The sequence below is a fragment of the Gavia stellata genome, chromosome 28 (genome assembly GCF_030936135.1).
Source record: "Gavia stellata isolate bGavSte3 chromosome 28, bGavSte3.hap2, whole genome shotgun sequence".
In the NCBI taxonomy this organism is placed as follows: Eukaryota; Metazoa; Chordata; class Aves; order Gaviiformes; family Gaviidae; genus Gavia; species Gavia stellata.
Window position 1 is genome coordinate 5,594,984 of NC_082621.1, and position 15,548 is coordinate 5,610,531.

Here is a 15,548-nt window from a genome sequence, read left to right on the forward strand (position 1 = left end):
CTAGGACACTGCAAAACATGTATCACAGCTTCTGACAGTCTAAATGCTATTTCCCCCCCCAGCCCACAAATAATCCCTCCAGTTTCACACTGCTGCTATAGGCTGTGCAAGAACAGAAAGGATTCACCTCTTTCAGCCCAGTAGATCCATCAGCTGGAGACAGGGGATGAACTGGGCAACTCAAATAACACTTTGCAAAAGGCTAGTAAGACAAAACGTCATTTGTTAGTAATCCCTCACACTGGCGTGATGGGCTGGAGAGGACCTTCGGGTCACTGGAGAGCTGTTTTCATAGAACTAATAGTTGCTGTGGAAACCCGGTTGTAAATTTTCAAAGTAATCAATGATTTTTTAAGTGCCCTGAATAAGACCTCCCAAATGCAAAACGATTTCAGAAAACCCCGAGCAACTTAGCCATCGGAAAAGTCAATCTCCCTCAGAGCACATCAAGCTCCAATAACTTCTCATTTCTACCAAGATCTCCATCCCCAGGAGGACCCTGAACACTTGCATGGAGCTTTAGCATCTAGGCGCTGCTTACGGAACGGAAAGCATCAAAGTTACACGGAGACGCTGGAAGAGAGTAACTTGAATGTGCTTCAGCCACAGCAGAGTCCTCTTCCCAGTGGATTTTAGACAGAATTCGTACTGACAATGCTAGTAGGAGACGGGCAAGGCTAGGGAAGGAAAAACTGACCAATAAACCTCTTTGTACTCAAAGGAAGGCCATAAAATAAAATAAATTGCTACTATTCACGTTATCAGACAATAGAATTGACTTTTAGATGCAGAGGGCAAGTACTCAAATAAAGGATTCACAATTTTGCTGCAAAAATTAAACTCAGCCTCTTGAAAGCCCAAGCCCCTCTCTAGAGCTCATTTTATTCTCATTTATTTATCCGGGACTGCAGGAGACAAAGTTATTTTTGTCATTTCAGGAACATATTGACATGTACCACAAAAATCTACTCTTCCACTGGAATGTGAGGTGGGGGAAGGCTTGCCTGGTCAGGGAGTTCAGGACCCGTTTCAGAGATGGAGAACGAACTCTGCCGCCACTGCAGCAGCATCGGGAAGATCCTTTTAAGAAAGGAAACGATCCTCTTCTGAGTTCTTTAATGAATTCCCTTCTAGCAGGACAAGCGTTTGGAAAAACGCGGTAGCATCAACAGCTGAAGAAACATTTTCTAAAATATAAAAGAATTAAAAAAGAGAGCGCACTTCATTGGGGTGCTAGCACTCCTCCTCTTCATGCCCTGGAGTCACCGAAAGCAACAAATCTTTACCTATGCAACGTATTTTCCAAAGGAAAACTGTCATTTCTTAATCCAAGCCACAACTGTGAGGTCGACAAACCTACACAAGACTTACCAGAGATGATTATAAAGATCGTACTTTAGCCAAAGGTAAATTTTAGCTAAATCATAGAAAAAATTTTTAAGTCACTAAGACAAGCTAAGAGAATTAAGCCAATTTTTCCAGTTTATGTATTTTTTTAAATTTATTTTGTATAAGGAAACTATTTTTCCTTATGCCACTACCCTTCCGCAGGGTCAAGCACCCGGTGCTTAAAAGCTGACGGCTAACTGCGGGTTAGGGCTCGCCCCCAAATACAGCCCAATTTTACTAAAAATTCATTATGAATAGCAATCCTGTATAAAAACAAAGCTCAAGCAGGGAAAGAAATGTTAGGGAAGAGTCTGATATGAACAAAGTCTGGTCCTTTGTCAGGCTCCAGCCGCCACTAACAATGGTGTCAGCCACTGGCACGGCTGAATCAGAACTAAACATGGGTTAGTTGGCAGCGGTGACAAAGGACAAATCCTATTAAATAGCAGTTTAGAAGCAGTTTGTTTCCAGCCCGCTTTTCCGAAGCGGCGCTCAACTCCTTTTGATCTCGTCTAGCCTACAAGAAATCACCAGCATCGATGGAAACTTCCAGTTAAAGAGTACTCATCACCGGCCCGGCTGCCGGCGCTGCTGACACCCACTGTCAGTTAATGGATAATTTTCATAGCGTTCACAAAGCTGAAGTGACAGATTAATTTGATACCAGCGGTTGTAACACCCTGCCTTTGTGTGGAGGCTTTCCGCCTTATGAGATGGTTATTTCCTGGGAGTAAGGTGGCTTTGTGAGCAGCACACCACCACACTTGTGTTTTCAAATACCAGTTTGGGCTCCTCTTTCCTTCTTTGTCCCCAAAACCCAAAAGTATGAACCCCCATCGTCTCCTCCAGATTGTCGCTGACTACAGAGAAGATGCTTCTGTTCTAACTCGCCCGTAAATCTATTAGTCTCAGCAGTTAATCAAGGCTTCTACAAGAGAAAGGGAAACAGCTTTAAAAGAAAGGAACAATTTAAAACTGATTAAAATCAGCACAGTTTTGTTACGAAAGAGCATCTTTATGACAACCTGAAGTGTTTTTAACCTCTTGCATGATACCTGGGCCTGAGCTGGAAGGTCCGTTTCTTCTTATCACTGGAAAAAATTCAAATCAAAAATACTGAATCGATTTTAATCGAACTGGGCTCTCCTACTTAATGATTTGTGTTCCAGACCGTGCTTGTAACCGAGGATTTTCTCCTAAACAAGCAAAATAAAATCATGTTGAATCTCCTCTGTCTTTTTTTAGGGACAGCATCGAGAATGTGTAAAACGCCTGTCCTCACCCTTGCGCAATGGATTGAAAATGTGTATTTACAGAGTGTTTCTTCCCATCTATCTGACAAACAACTTGGCATTCATACTGTTAACAGAAGTCACCCGGTAGGCAGCACTCTCGGAGCTTAACCTTAAACACCACTATTTAGATAATGGCGAATTTTAAAATCTTTCACTTAAACGTGGTTGTAGGAAGCTTTGTTTGCCACAACACGAACAGTTGCAAAGAGGAAAAAACCAGAAAACACATTTGGGAGTTCTTCCATTTGTACCAAATATATTTAATCTCCTCAAATTGCCTGCAATTCTGGTTAGGTTTTATTCTGACGCTCGATTTATGTCGTTCAGGGGGATTAGGGACATCCTGCACTCATCCAAAGTTTTAAGCAATTCTAGTGAAACTGGTATTTACGGCTAAAGCTTTGAATACCAGGAAAGCAGGCAGAAGGGCACTTTTTTCCCCAAAGAAGGGCTTTTCTGAATGCCTTAAAGCGGTCTCCACTAGGCTGGGTGCGCCACAGCCCCAAGCTCAGCTTCGGTCTCTCCTCTGTCCACACCAAGGGGCGAGCAGCCTCCGCTCCCCCACTGCAACGCAACCCCACTTCTCCCCCTTCCAGGCTCGCCCGCCTGCTTAGACCGTGAACTCTTTGGACCAGGATCTGTTTGTTTATAGTATTTAGCATAACAAAGCTTTAATCCCAGATATATCCCCTCTGTGCCACCGCGCTGCTGATGGCAGGCAAAGAAAGGTGCGTTTTGTAAGGACGCGCTTCCCTCTGCAAAGCGTGCTTAATACCGCAGCCCGGGCAAACCGTGCACCTTACACCAAACGTGTTTCTGTTTCAGTTTGTTTTGAAAGGCTGACGGCACAGATTTTTCACCCCAATTTTTTTACATATATGTATATATACATATACTTTCCACATTTTACATATATGTATATATACATATATGTATATACATGTATTTCCCCCCATTTTTTATGCATGCATGTATGAATTATACATACACACTCACATTCCTGTATTACATACAGATGACACACGTGCACGTGACACTAGGTCTAATAACCAAACCTCTCCACTTCCACAATCAAATAGATTGCTGCCATCTCAGCTCATGTAATGAAATGCGCAGATGGAGCAAAATTACAATACTTAAGGCATGTAAAAGGGAAAGCCGAGAAGCACGATCTTCCTAAAGACACCTTCGTGCCAAGCCAGAGAGGGCCCTGCGCGGAATAAGAACAGGGTAACGGGCTTTAATGGAGCCTACAGCCCATCATATTAGTTTGAGCTCCATTTTTATGAATTACTGCTTGGTCAATAGCGTAGCAGTGCCAACGCAACTGGCTCGAAGGCATGCCAGTGTAAGAACCCAGAACTAAAGAAAATTAATCCAGTGCACACTAATGATTAAAATTGGCTGGCAGCTCTCAAAGCGCAATGGAAAATACAAACTTATCCTTAGGCAAGTGATTTTCTGCTGGAGTTCTGCAGGGATTGCTTTTTACTGGTCTTTTAACTCCCCCTTCCCTTCAGCAATCCTGGAAGAAAACCAGCGACTGCGGTTGCAGACAATACGGGGATTAGGGGAACAGAAAGCATCGAAGAGAGCAGGCCACTGATACGCATTGAGCTGAACTGCACGGGTAAGTCAGACAGAAAATACCGCGTGTGTTTTAACACAGACAATAGAAATAAATTCTTTAAGTTAGGGTGTGCTGCAGAACGGAGCACAGAGCTTGAAAACAAAGGATGGGTCTCAGTCATCTTCGGCGGTGACATCTGCGCTGCCTTTACAATCCACGGTGTTCACATCGCCATGCTTCCAGGCTGCAGGGAGGACCGGACGCGGGAGGTGACACACGCAGCGTGAGAGCCACAGGAGGATAAGAGTAAAAGCAATCAGCGCTTTGGAAACTGGCTAGGATCAGGTCTTCTCTGGTGAAGTACAGCTCTGAAGTACATCCAGAAAGAGTCCTCAAGGTGTTGGTCTGATCAGTTGAGACACTGTCTAGAGGCTTAAGGACTGTGAAGCAATGTGGGTGTCAAAGATGGAAAGGATATCAGCCTTTCCTGGCTGATAATCCTCCCCTTTTATGTCCACCCTCACTCCTCCCAGAGCTCCTCAGGTCCCTTTCTCCTGAACATGGGCTCCCACACTTGAAGGGACACTGTGGCCACATCCACAGCTTCCGAGAGCTGTGTCCCCTGCACTGTAAGCAGAGCTTTGGCAAACAACGACGACAGCAACATGCTACCCTCGTCACTTCAGAGCATCTTTTCTTCCTGCCAAGCGGCGTAAGAAGAGTCCCAGGATCCAAATTTCATACACTTGCTCCTACAAGGGACTACCCAACGCACTGAGCTGTTAGAGGATTTTTCCAGCTATTTCATGCACTCTGCTTAATCGCAGCTCTTCTCACCTGGCACGCACAAGGGCTCTGGGACAGCCACAGCCAGGAAAACACCCAGGCGAACTCAAGTTCATGGACACGGCTACCCAACTACTCTGCAGGCAGGCATGAACGTGCTGCGGTCATTACATCGGCATCTCAGCTGGCCTTCCCATCATTTCTGTTGGGAATTCAGTTACCTAAATAACTGCATTGTCAAACAAAAATGTAATCTAGCTGATATATTAGAAGTATGACTCCAACACCCGTTAACTCAACTATATTCAATTCACTGCCTTAACCAGCAGAGTCGCTCCTCCAAGATTTTATAGCTCATAGAAGCATCATGTTAGTTTTACCTTATATAAACACTAATTTGCGACCACAATCTGAAAGTAAGAAAACTCCTACTAGGAATAGTTTTAAAAAGATGCAGTTTCAGGTAGATTTTCGTGGGCGAAGGGAAAAGATGTGAACTCAGGCAATACGTTCCCAAATGCAAAGCCGTTATGCCAAAGAACAGGGACAGCCCAACTTCTCCAAAAGCAGCTGCCAGAATACAGCATCTAACGACATTACCTCTAAGCTTTTCCTAAAATGTCAAAACTGTTTCTTGCTGAAAATTTCCAAAATTCCCAATGCAAGATGTGTCAGTATTGAAGTTCCCAGTTCAAAGAGTTTGGAAAAATAATGAAACCTGAAACAAAGCATCTGAATTAGAAGGTTTAGGCATCCTCAGCATAGATGTCACCACCAGCCTCCTCCTCATCTTTCCCACACACTAATACAGAATGGCATAGAATTTTACATGATTTTATTACACAAGTATTTAAGTACCATTACCTACTACGCTACACATAACCAAGGGCAGCTGTGCAACCCTAGCCTTGCTAAAACCACCTAACAGGGCTTTCAGGACTGCTATTGAGATGGCTGGAAATGAGTTCGTATGTTCAGAGAGGAGCTTAAGCGAGACCCCCTTGTAACCCGAGGAAGCTGCTCCCCACGTCCCAGGTGGAACAGGGCTCTGAAGTCCCATTACAGGGTCACCCAGCGATTGAACTTCCAGGCTCAAGATTTTACCGCTGGATCCACTTTCTTTTCACAGCAACCACCTTCGGACAGGCAGGACAGAGAAACCTGACACTTGCCATGAGGCACTTGGTGACTTTCAGCTAATCCCCTTTAATGAGGAATTCCCAAAGTGCCTCTCAAGCAAGGGGTGAGCTAATCCCATTCCCTGACAGGATCTTTTTACTCTTAGAAAATGGAAAGTGGCTGAAAACAAGAATATTTCCTTTTATTTTGATTTACAGATATTGCTTTGAAGAGGGAAACCATGACATTTGGATATTTGGAAAATTAAATGTGAGCTGTTCCTGTACATTAGCGTTAAACCAATAACTTTTATTAGATGTAGGAGAAATACGGCTTTTAGACCAGCTCTCCCATTAAACCAGCTGTGCTGAGATTTGTCATTTGAAGCAGGAAAAAGATGCTAATATTAAGTGGAGATTAAATAGCATATAAGTGCATTTAACTGCCATTCTTCTACAGACAGTGATTAGATAAAAACTAATTCTTTTTAAAGATAAAAATGTCATTGTTAAATCAGTATAAGAAATTGAAAATCAGTAGTTTATACCCTTATATGAAAAGGGCAATATTTTAGACTGATGGCCACACAACGTACTTTCTTAAAATGAAGAACATGTGCCTCACAGTGAGCTATACTGGATACGTGACGGAACGGCTGGGTACTTCGTAGTAATGTCTGAGCAAAAGGAACAGCAAACCAGGGCAGTCTGAACACTGAACATACAGGATCTGGAGAGTAATCAACGGTTTCACAGCTCTTCCCAACATCAGAGACTTGTTAAGGCACTGAGGAGCATCAGCTATCTGAAGAAGATGTCACCTGTGTTCAAAACATGCCAGACATGAAAGAACTCCAGCTACTTCACAGGATTCCTGAAATGAAGTGTGTTGCTTTACAATACACGTATCTCCTGAGTCCTCAAGAGTAGCTATCTTTGAAATTAAATTTTATTTCGGTAAAAGCAAAAACAGAGAATGTTTTCTGTTGCTTTTCAGCCCTGAATTTCCCAAAACAAGTTATGCCGATGCTGAGAATTCATTTCAAATGAACTTAGCACCTACTTCCAGCAGTGGTGAGAAGTGGCTAAACTGACATGCTCTTCTTGAATTCATGAAAAAAACTACCCAGGGACTTAGTAACTTAAATTCACTCTCATTGTCTTATTAAAGTAACTTAAATTCACTCTCATTGTCCTGCCACTTGTAGCTCTGTATGAATATTTACCTATAAAGACTCCTTTTCAAGGGTCATAAATGGAGCATGATATTGTGAACGGCAAAAGCCAACGCTGCATGTGATGCTGATCAACATCAATCCTCATGAGAATCTGCTCTGGAGGAGTAAGGGAACAACTCTGAAGGTCTGTTCACTCCACACACCGTTTCTCTACAGAGTTACTTTTATGTGATTGCCTGCAATGCAATCACTGCCATGATGCTTGTCTGGACAGTCCCAAACTTGCTCTACGGTATAAAGGTGATTATTGCTAGTTCAGCTGTAGCTACAAGCTCAATGCAAGATAACCACTTAAGCGTTCAGCCCACCAATAAAACAGCTGTCGCACATTGATTTACAAGTGAGACAATTTTCAGGGAAGAGAGATGACATTTTGCAGCTCAAGGAATAAATCACCTACTGATACCGGGCTCAGGGGGAGCAGTTTGGGAAAGGAATAGCTGTATCTTAATTTTACATGTTAAGAGTTGGACTGTAAGCAGCATTCAGGAGACATTGTGACACACTCAAAATGCATCTTCAGTGCTAGTTGTCCCCAGAACACCCATGCGCTAACAAACACATACAGGGAAGGTAGAAGGGGCAAGCAAAGTGCTGTAGCTAAAAAGCATGTCCCAGAAATGCACGGAAAAAAAGGTTGCTCTGGTATCCTAGTAATATGGTGAAACAACACAGATAAAGCTCAAGACAGGCAGCAAAATGACGTCGGGGAAGTTTCCGATTCAGCACGCTCGACTGAGGTTTCAACAAAATCCATCCCCCAACACTGACCTCTTGAAGTGACTTGCCAGGACTCCCACCAGCTCTCCAATCCTGCTGTCATTAGAGGGCTCTTTACTGAAGAGACAGACAATGAGATCCTTGTTGTCTTTCGTGTGGAAGACCACGAGCTGGTCCTTTCCATTGGAGACACTCAATCCTATCAGCTGTGAAGGGAAAACGAGAACAATGTTATATACATTGACATATCTTTGCTACTTGCCAGGCTAGTTCTTTCCTCTCCAGGATGCCACGCTTGCTCCCAACATCTACCTCTACCAGAGAGCTCGGGGCAATGGCAGCGTGCACGTCCTCCCACCTGCTGAAAAAGTCAAGGTGAAACAACAGGGTTTTTTTGGAAGTCAACGGTCTCAAAGGGGCGAGGAAATTCTACCGCCTCGACTGGGTTCACCCTCAGCAACTCTTGCCAGAAGCAGCACTCTCCCATCTTACCGTAGTGCCCTCCTGCCCAGCCAGTGCCACGGGCCACCCAGCAACGAGGGCTCCAGGTGGATTTCTAACAGCCGAAGCTTGCTTTCCCCAAAATCTCCCACTGGATGACACCACATCGCTCAGCGGCGGAGCCACAAGCCCGCTTTGTTTTCTTTTCAAAGGAAACCAGCAGTAATCATGAGTCTGGCCAACAACCGTCTTCAAATTCACATCCGCAGCGCTGGGAACGCAATGGTACGCAGATAACGTAAGAATGAAATTTTTTACTGAAAGCCTGAACATCTTGATGAATAATACAAGTTGCAAACCCTGCAAAGCCGTGGTGATTCCAGTATTTAGGCATGGATTGCTGTTCTGACAAAACAAAAAGGTGTGTGGTTTTGGTTTGGGGTTTTGGGTTTGTTTGGGGTTTTTTTTTGTCTGTTAAGTAACTGCTACTCGGCACATTAAAAGCTTTGTCCTCATCATCTCGGAAAGCAAAAGCAGGAAATTTTTAGGAGGGGCAATCTGGGTACAGAGGCTATTCAAATGAATATTAGAAAAAGTAAAAAATGAATCTGTGCTGGGGAAACAAAATACAAGGTTGGCAAAAGAAACATCAAGAAGCAAGTACCTTTAACAAACCACTGCTAAAAAAGTAATAAAAAAAAGAGAGAAAGGCAAAAGAATGATGAGTACAGAGGGAGAATAGAGCAGACCTTCCCTGTCCACCAAAGGACTACACGACTCCTTTGAGTCATCCAGAGATCTGCAGAGCGAAGCCACATTCTCCTAGAAGTGAGAGGCACCGATATACCGTTTTGTGGAAATGCAAGTCTCATTATCCCCCTCCTGAAGAAAAAAGCCGTCTGTGTAACCCCACTGCCTGTGCTGGGAAGGCTATTAGCAGAAATCGCGCTGGAGACTACTGACTCCTTTCAGAAGCATGAATCATGTTCAGGAACAGCCTGGATCCGTATGTTTGGTTTAGCAGTCACAACGTATTATTTCCAAGAAACCTGTTCCAGCTCTGGATGTCTAACACCTACCAGACAGCGGCATCGTCCCAGAAAAGCACGCCACGACCAACATACAGCAGTGCAGCGTATGCCCTGTGTTCTGGATAAAACACTATGCAAGTTTAGAACCACTCATATTTTGTTGGCTTATTATCTGAGTACAACAGTCTGTCTGCACTACTGCAATTGCTGATGCTTTAAACACTGAGCAGAGACCTCCTGCTACCAGTTGCATATACCCAACACAGGTGGAGGTTATTCTCTGCCGTCCACGCTATTTTGAGGTTATGAAATACTTTAAAAACAAGCTACGCTTCATGCACAGACATTAACAGCTGCCTGGGTTTATAGCGTCCCTTAAAATTAATTTGCATGCTTAAATAACATCCTGTGAGCACAATAGCACCACAGGGACTACTGCCATCAAGGTTTTAAATGTGCACCGAGCGTGAAAGATGAACAAGTTGAAATCTCTGGATTTGAAAAGTCTATTTAAACATTAATTATTCAACAGAACCCTGTTAGAAGTCCAAGAGCCCTTCAAAATTTTCCTATTTCACCCCTCCCCAGAAGACTATAAGAACGAATAAAAATAACACAAAAGAAACAGTGTTAGGGAAGGTGCTTATCTCAGTATTTACAAACACTAATATTAGCTCTGCTTGAAGATCAGGAAAAGACTCTCAGCATCCACAGAACATCCTTTATTGTATTCACCACTGTACTGGGAAAGGCAGTTGCAAGATCCTTTCTGCTGCTCAGTCACCTTTTGATTCCTTTTTGCCATTATCTGTTTGTTTTCTCTCCAGGTAAGAACAAAAAGATAATTGTATATCGGTACTTCTGAGGCAACTGCCAGAACGCTTGCACACAGAAAATCCCCCAAAGCATCATCTCAATCCAGCAAAATAGTCAGGGTTGAAAGGAAAGTTATTGCTTTGTCATCATTTGCACAAAATTACAGATTCCTCACGCAGGACACAAAATAACAGCATGCAGAGCCTGGGACCCGAGCAGGCACGCGTTACGGGCTATACCTAAACCATTTACATGTAAACATAGTTAAAGGAGATGGGGAACTGTAGTGCGATTTCTTCAGCCGAAAACAAGTTTATGGTCGTAACAGACATCAGCTGACTGTCTCCAATGAGATTTCCATGGAAACGCCATCCCTAAGGATGCTGCCGCGTTGATAGGGCGCTTTCAAAATGCTGATGGCGAAGCTGCACAGTTAACAGGCAGACAAATTTCAGCTGGGTTCACCTTTACGTATCGGAAGGGCAATCCATCTTCCCCAGTGAACACGCATCTTTCTAGTAGGACATGTTTGATACGCCGATAGACATCAAGACTGGTGTAATTATTATCCACTTGCTTCTCAAAAATCTTCCTATCTGTTCAAACAATTGTTCTTTCCCCGAAAGGGAAGGAATATCTGTATCACTAATTGGCTGCTCACACCACCTCCCTCTACACTGCAAAAAGGTTTCCGCGCAAGAAGGGATCGGGCACGTGGAAACACGAGAGAGAGATGCAAGGCAGCTCAAGAGGCGAAAGACAACACATATTCAAATCATTAAGTAAGAAAACATAAAACCTAACTACAAAAAGGAAGAAACACCCACATTACAGCATTAGCCATTTGCCAGAGTTCAAGTTAAGAAATCCTGGCAGAAGAAATACAAATATTTCATGTACTGTATATGAACCAAATACATTTCCAAACTCTCCCCTCCTCTCCCCTCTTCCTGCGGCACAGAGAGGGGTCAGCAGTAAATCAACAGGATCAGTGAGCATGCCCGAGCACCACGAGGCAATTCCGACGCGTACGTGCAGATTTTCTGCTGTTCCCCAGGACCACAGCGCAGGAGAAGCAGGTAAAAGGAGAGGTTGTGGCCAACGGAGCAGAAATGTATCACTACGGCATTGACCAAAGATAGCTTTCATCGAATTTCCACTCGGGAATATTATTCTGACACCTGTATGAGTCAGCGGAGGGTCTTTTGGGCCCATCCCTCCTCTGCAAAGTACTCCAGGACCACTCCACGGTGGCTCAGGTCAAGGAAACTGTTCGGTCAAGAAGCCCTGTGGTACGTTGCTAAAGGAAATGATAGCAGATCTACAAACAAAGCCGATTTATATCTACAGAAATTTAAGTACTCTAAGAGCAAGAGACCTATATGCACAGACCATGACCTGTTTTGCTGCCAGAGGAAAAGCAAAGGAGACAGCCAACACACAGCCTGTGCTACAGCACTATGTATGAATGGATACTCTGTTTTAGACATCCGTGTTTTGTGAAAAAACAGAAACTGCTGACATTTCTAAGTAACAGATATTCTATAGGCAACCTACAAATTGTATCCGACTTGCTCACCTCCTTTAATTTGTAAGGCGTTAAGGATTTCAGAGGAAAATGTTCAGGTTATCAACACAGCGACCTGGTCTCGTGCTGTTACATGAATGTATAAGCTCCACCTTGAAACCCATCGACACACGGGTAAAGCAGATGTTTTTCTCAAGCTGCGATAAATACAGATTTACCTATAATTACTAACATAGTAAGCGAATTGCAGTGGCCTCACCATTTTGTGTAAGGTAACAGCTGAGAAAACCAATACTGAGAAATTTTAGGGACAAAATTCCACCTTGTCCACCTGCGTTCACCTTGATCCTTCGCAAAAAAACCCACCCATCTAGGAAAAACACTCTGCTTAGAGCCTCTGTGTATTCGAACAAGTCGGTTTGCACAAGCAGGAGTCAGCCATTTAGCAGCGTAATCTGCTGACAATTTCATTTTGCACAATTAAAAGATAATGTCAGTAGAACGGAACATCAACTGAGGAAAATGACCTGCAGCTGCTAACTCCCTGGCAGTAACGTCTTTTCAAAACAAGAGACACTGCCATGGAGACATCGCTTTGCTACAGCAAATACTCTTACTAGGGCAAGCAAAGGAGCACGCTGCTCCACGGACACGCTGCGGTGGGCGGTGGGCGCACAGCTTAGGTGGATGCCCAGCAAGGAGGTTAGAAAAGGAGCTATAAAACCAACATTACGGATGCAGCCTGAGCTAATCATTCACTCCACATTTGCAGATTGGATTTTACCGTTACCCTAAGCCCTTCTCTGCTCTTTTAGCAATATGGGGCCGTCAGATTTATTATTTCTTCAAAAGCAAACGTCCCAACAAATTTGTGTACGACATTTCCAAGCAACCCAGCCAGGTTCTGTAGGTTTAAGATAACTGTAGTAGTGTTACCTCAGGCTGAGGAAAACAAACAAGCAGTTGAATCCACACTCCGGGATGTTGAAGAGCTAAGATGAGGTTTTCCCCCATCCCTCTTCCTACCAGTGATAATCTGCTGCGTTGTCACTGGCAGCTAAACTCTGCTACCCCCAAGGCCAGATACCTCACTATAATTCTGAATTTAGCTTTGATAAGATTTCCATTAAACATGAACAAATATAAAAAAAAAAATTCAAACACGACACGAAGGATCAAACAAACCCCCAGAGACACAGAAATTGTGTCATAAGCTGCTGTGAAATGCTAACCCCCTCACGGGGCCAAGATCTTGCGGCGCACAGGAAATAAAAAACAAAATAGAAGAACGAGCAGAAGAGCGTGTGATAAGCACTTTGGTTTTTAGCTTTTATTTTATGCGCTGCAATTAAAAGCTAACATGATGCATCAGTTGTAGATAATTGTACTATAACCGTTTTAAAGACGTTAAATGTATTAAAAATTGTAAACCACGGGTTTTTTCCATTTTATGGATATGAAAACGGAGCTGAACAGTAGATGCACTGCCCATGACTAAGACAGCCTGAGATGAAATTCCCCCGTCCTTGTACTTACGTTATAGAGGGGGATGGTCTTCATCACTTTGTACTGCTTCATAGGGTCCATCTTATAGAGGTGTCGATCAGTAATGAAGATTGCTCTGTCCTCCACCTTATTAAAGCGATTGACCTGTAAAGAAGCAAATTGTCAGTCCCACTCATCACTGCAAGAACATGCAGAATAAAACTTTGCAGCAGTAAATACGCAAAACTCACATAGCTCTTAAACTGGTTTTCTCCACAGATCTTGAAACAGTGAAAAGGGAAGACGGACCCCGTAATCCCATTTTACAAATAGAGAAACGCAGAGTCTCGGAGAAGGAACATTCCCAGAGTTATCCCGCAGGACTGGGACAAGCTGGGAAAGTCCATGGCCTCAATCAAACACAGGACAGATGCTTTCCCCCAGCAACATTCAACCTGCGTCCCTCTCCACTGGCAGACACCAAGCCCACGCAGATGGCTGTTGTTCCTACGTTATGTATGTGCCTTTGTCACCCCAAAAGCATGACGCAGAATACCTGCCCCAGGTATGTCACCAGGGTGTCACCAGCGCCTGTGACAGTCCAGACCTGAGGCATTTGAAAGATGCTTTGGACCATCCTAAATTCGAGCAGGTCCCATTTTCCTCTTTTAAAACATCCATGCCTTCGACGCAGCTAAGCAACTTGCCCAAGAAGCGGAACATGTGGACAACATTCCTTCCCCTGCCCGTGAGCGGATGTGTTAGCTGAGTACGGGCACGCTCCACCAGTTTTGCTGAAGTTGTGCCATTCTGCAGGAAGGAAGAAGAGACTGAACAGGACAGAAGGAGCCCGGGAGAGCCAAGCCTGTACGCTGGGACCTAGGCAACCAGCTGGTGGGAGGAAGGCAAGGTTATTTCTTGGCAAGCAGAAGACAGACCCAAGCTGGAGTGCCCTCAGGCTGCAAGGGGTACTGAACACAACCCTCTCCCTTCCTACGCAAGGCAGGCAGAGCGAGAACACCACCAGGCTCGTCTAAAGGCACACTGCCATTGAGAACAACGTCCCGTTGCCCCTTCCAGGAGGTCCTAACCCCATACCTGAGCAAGCTCTGGTGCTCATCAGTGCTATCAATTCACTAACCTGACAAAAGCGTGCCCTTTTTGTCGACTTAGCGAGGGAAGGGCACAGCGAGCATCAGAGCCATTGCAAGGGAAAGAGGGGGAGGCTCTGGGTAACGATAAACAGAGGAAGAAAACAGGACGGCTCTGTTCAGCAGCAGCAAGCTGTGAGATCAGTTCAGCCGTGCCAGACCCCTTCTGTCAGCAGAGGTTCTTCTACAGAAGGTGGACATCGCTCAAGTCATTTTAACTTGACTTTGCATTCTGTCAAGGACATGGTACTCAGGGCAAGGATGTCAAAGGATCACCGGTGAGCTCCAGCTCCTCAAAAGGAATTCTTTAACCAGGAGCTCGCTGCCCAGCTATGCTGTCTAGGGCTATTCTGGGGACACGGAGAGCAGAGCTACAGCATCTGGCAAACGTCTAGACCGAACAAGAAAGCACCCAGAGGCATCTGTGCACCTCTGAGGTTAACTGGCCACTGAGTGAGATTTTTAGTTGTTTTGTTTTTAGTTAAATGCACGGACCATTCTCAGGTTGTTCTGAATCTGGAGTCCGGTCTCCCGATTCCCACTCCACTCCTGTAAGGCACTTAAAGAAAACCACAGCGCATTTCAAACAACTTTAATACCGGCTTCCAAAAAGAGGCAAAGGTGTTTTAATCTTCAAATGACTCTGACAAAGGTAGGGCACAGAGGAGGTGGAGTTAGGCTTCTCGGAGAAGTACAGCAGAAGGACAAGAGGCAATGGGCAGAAGATGCAGCAGCAGAAAGTCCAGCTGGACGTAGGGGAAAAAAATCTCCCCGGGAGGGTGGCAGCCCTGGGAGAGGGCTCAGAGAGGCCGTGTAACCTTCATCCTCAGGGATTTTCAAATCTCAGCTGGCTGAGAGCCTGAGCAGCCTCATCTAACTCTGAAGTTAGCCCTGCTCAGAGCAGGAGGTTGGACCACAGACCTCCAGAGGTCCCTTCCCACCTAAATCATTCTGTGATTTCATCAGCCCATACGCCACCA

The 15,548-nt window shown here is 44.5% G+C and overlaps 1 protein-coding gene across 3 annotated transcripts in view; it reads right to left on the reverse strand.

The window, feature by feature from the left end:
- The window catches only part of MYO1D (myosin ID), a 164,872-nt gene that overhangs the window by 52,339 nt on the left and 96,985 nt on the right, over positions 1–15,548 (reverse strand). For 2 of the 3 annotated variants that reach the window (XM_059830403.1, XM_059830405.1), the window contains exons 20-21: positions 13,469–13,582; positions 8,168–8,322 (exon numbers count right to left, since the gene is read on the reverse strand). In XM_059830403.1, the coding sequence (XP_059686386.1) occupies positions 8,168–8,322; positions 13,469–13,582 (269 nt within the window). Of the gene's footprint in view, positions 1–8,163; positions 8,323–13,468; positions 13,583–15,548 lie in introns of all 3 variants that reach the window. The other variant, XM_059830404.1, reaches the window with a different exon arrangement.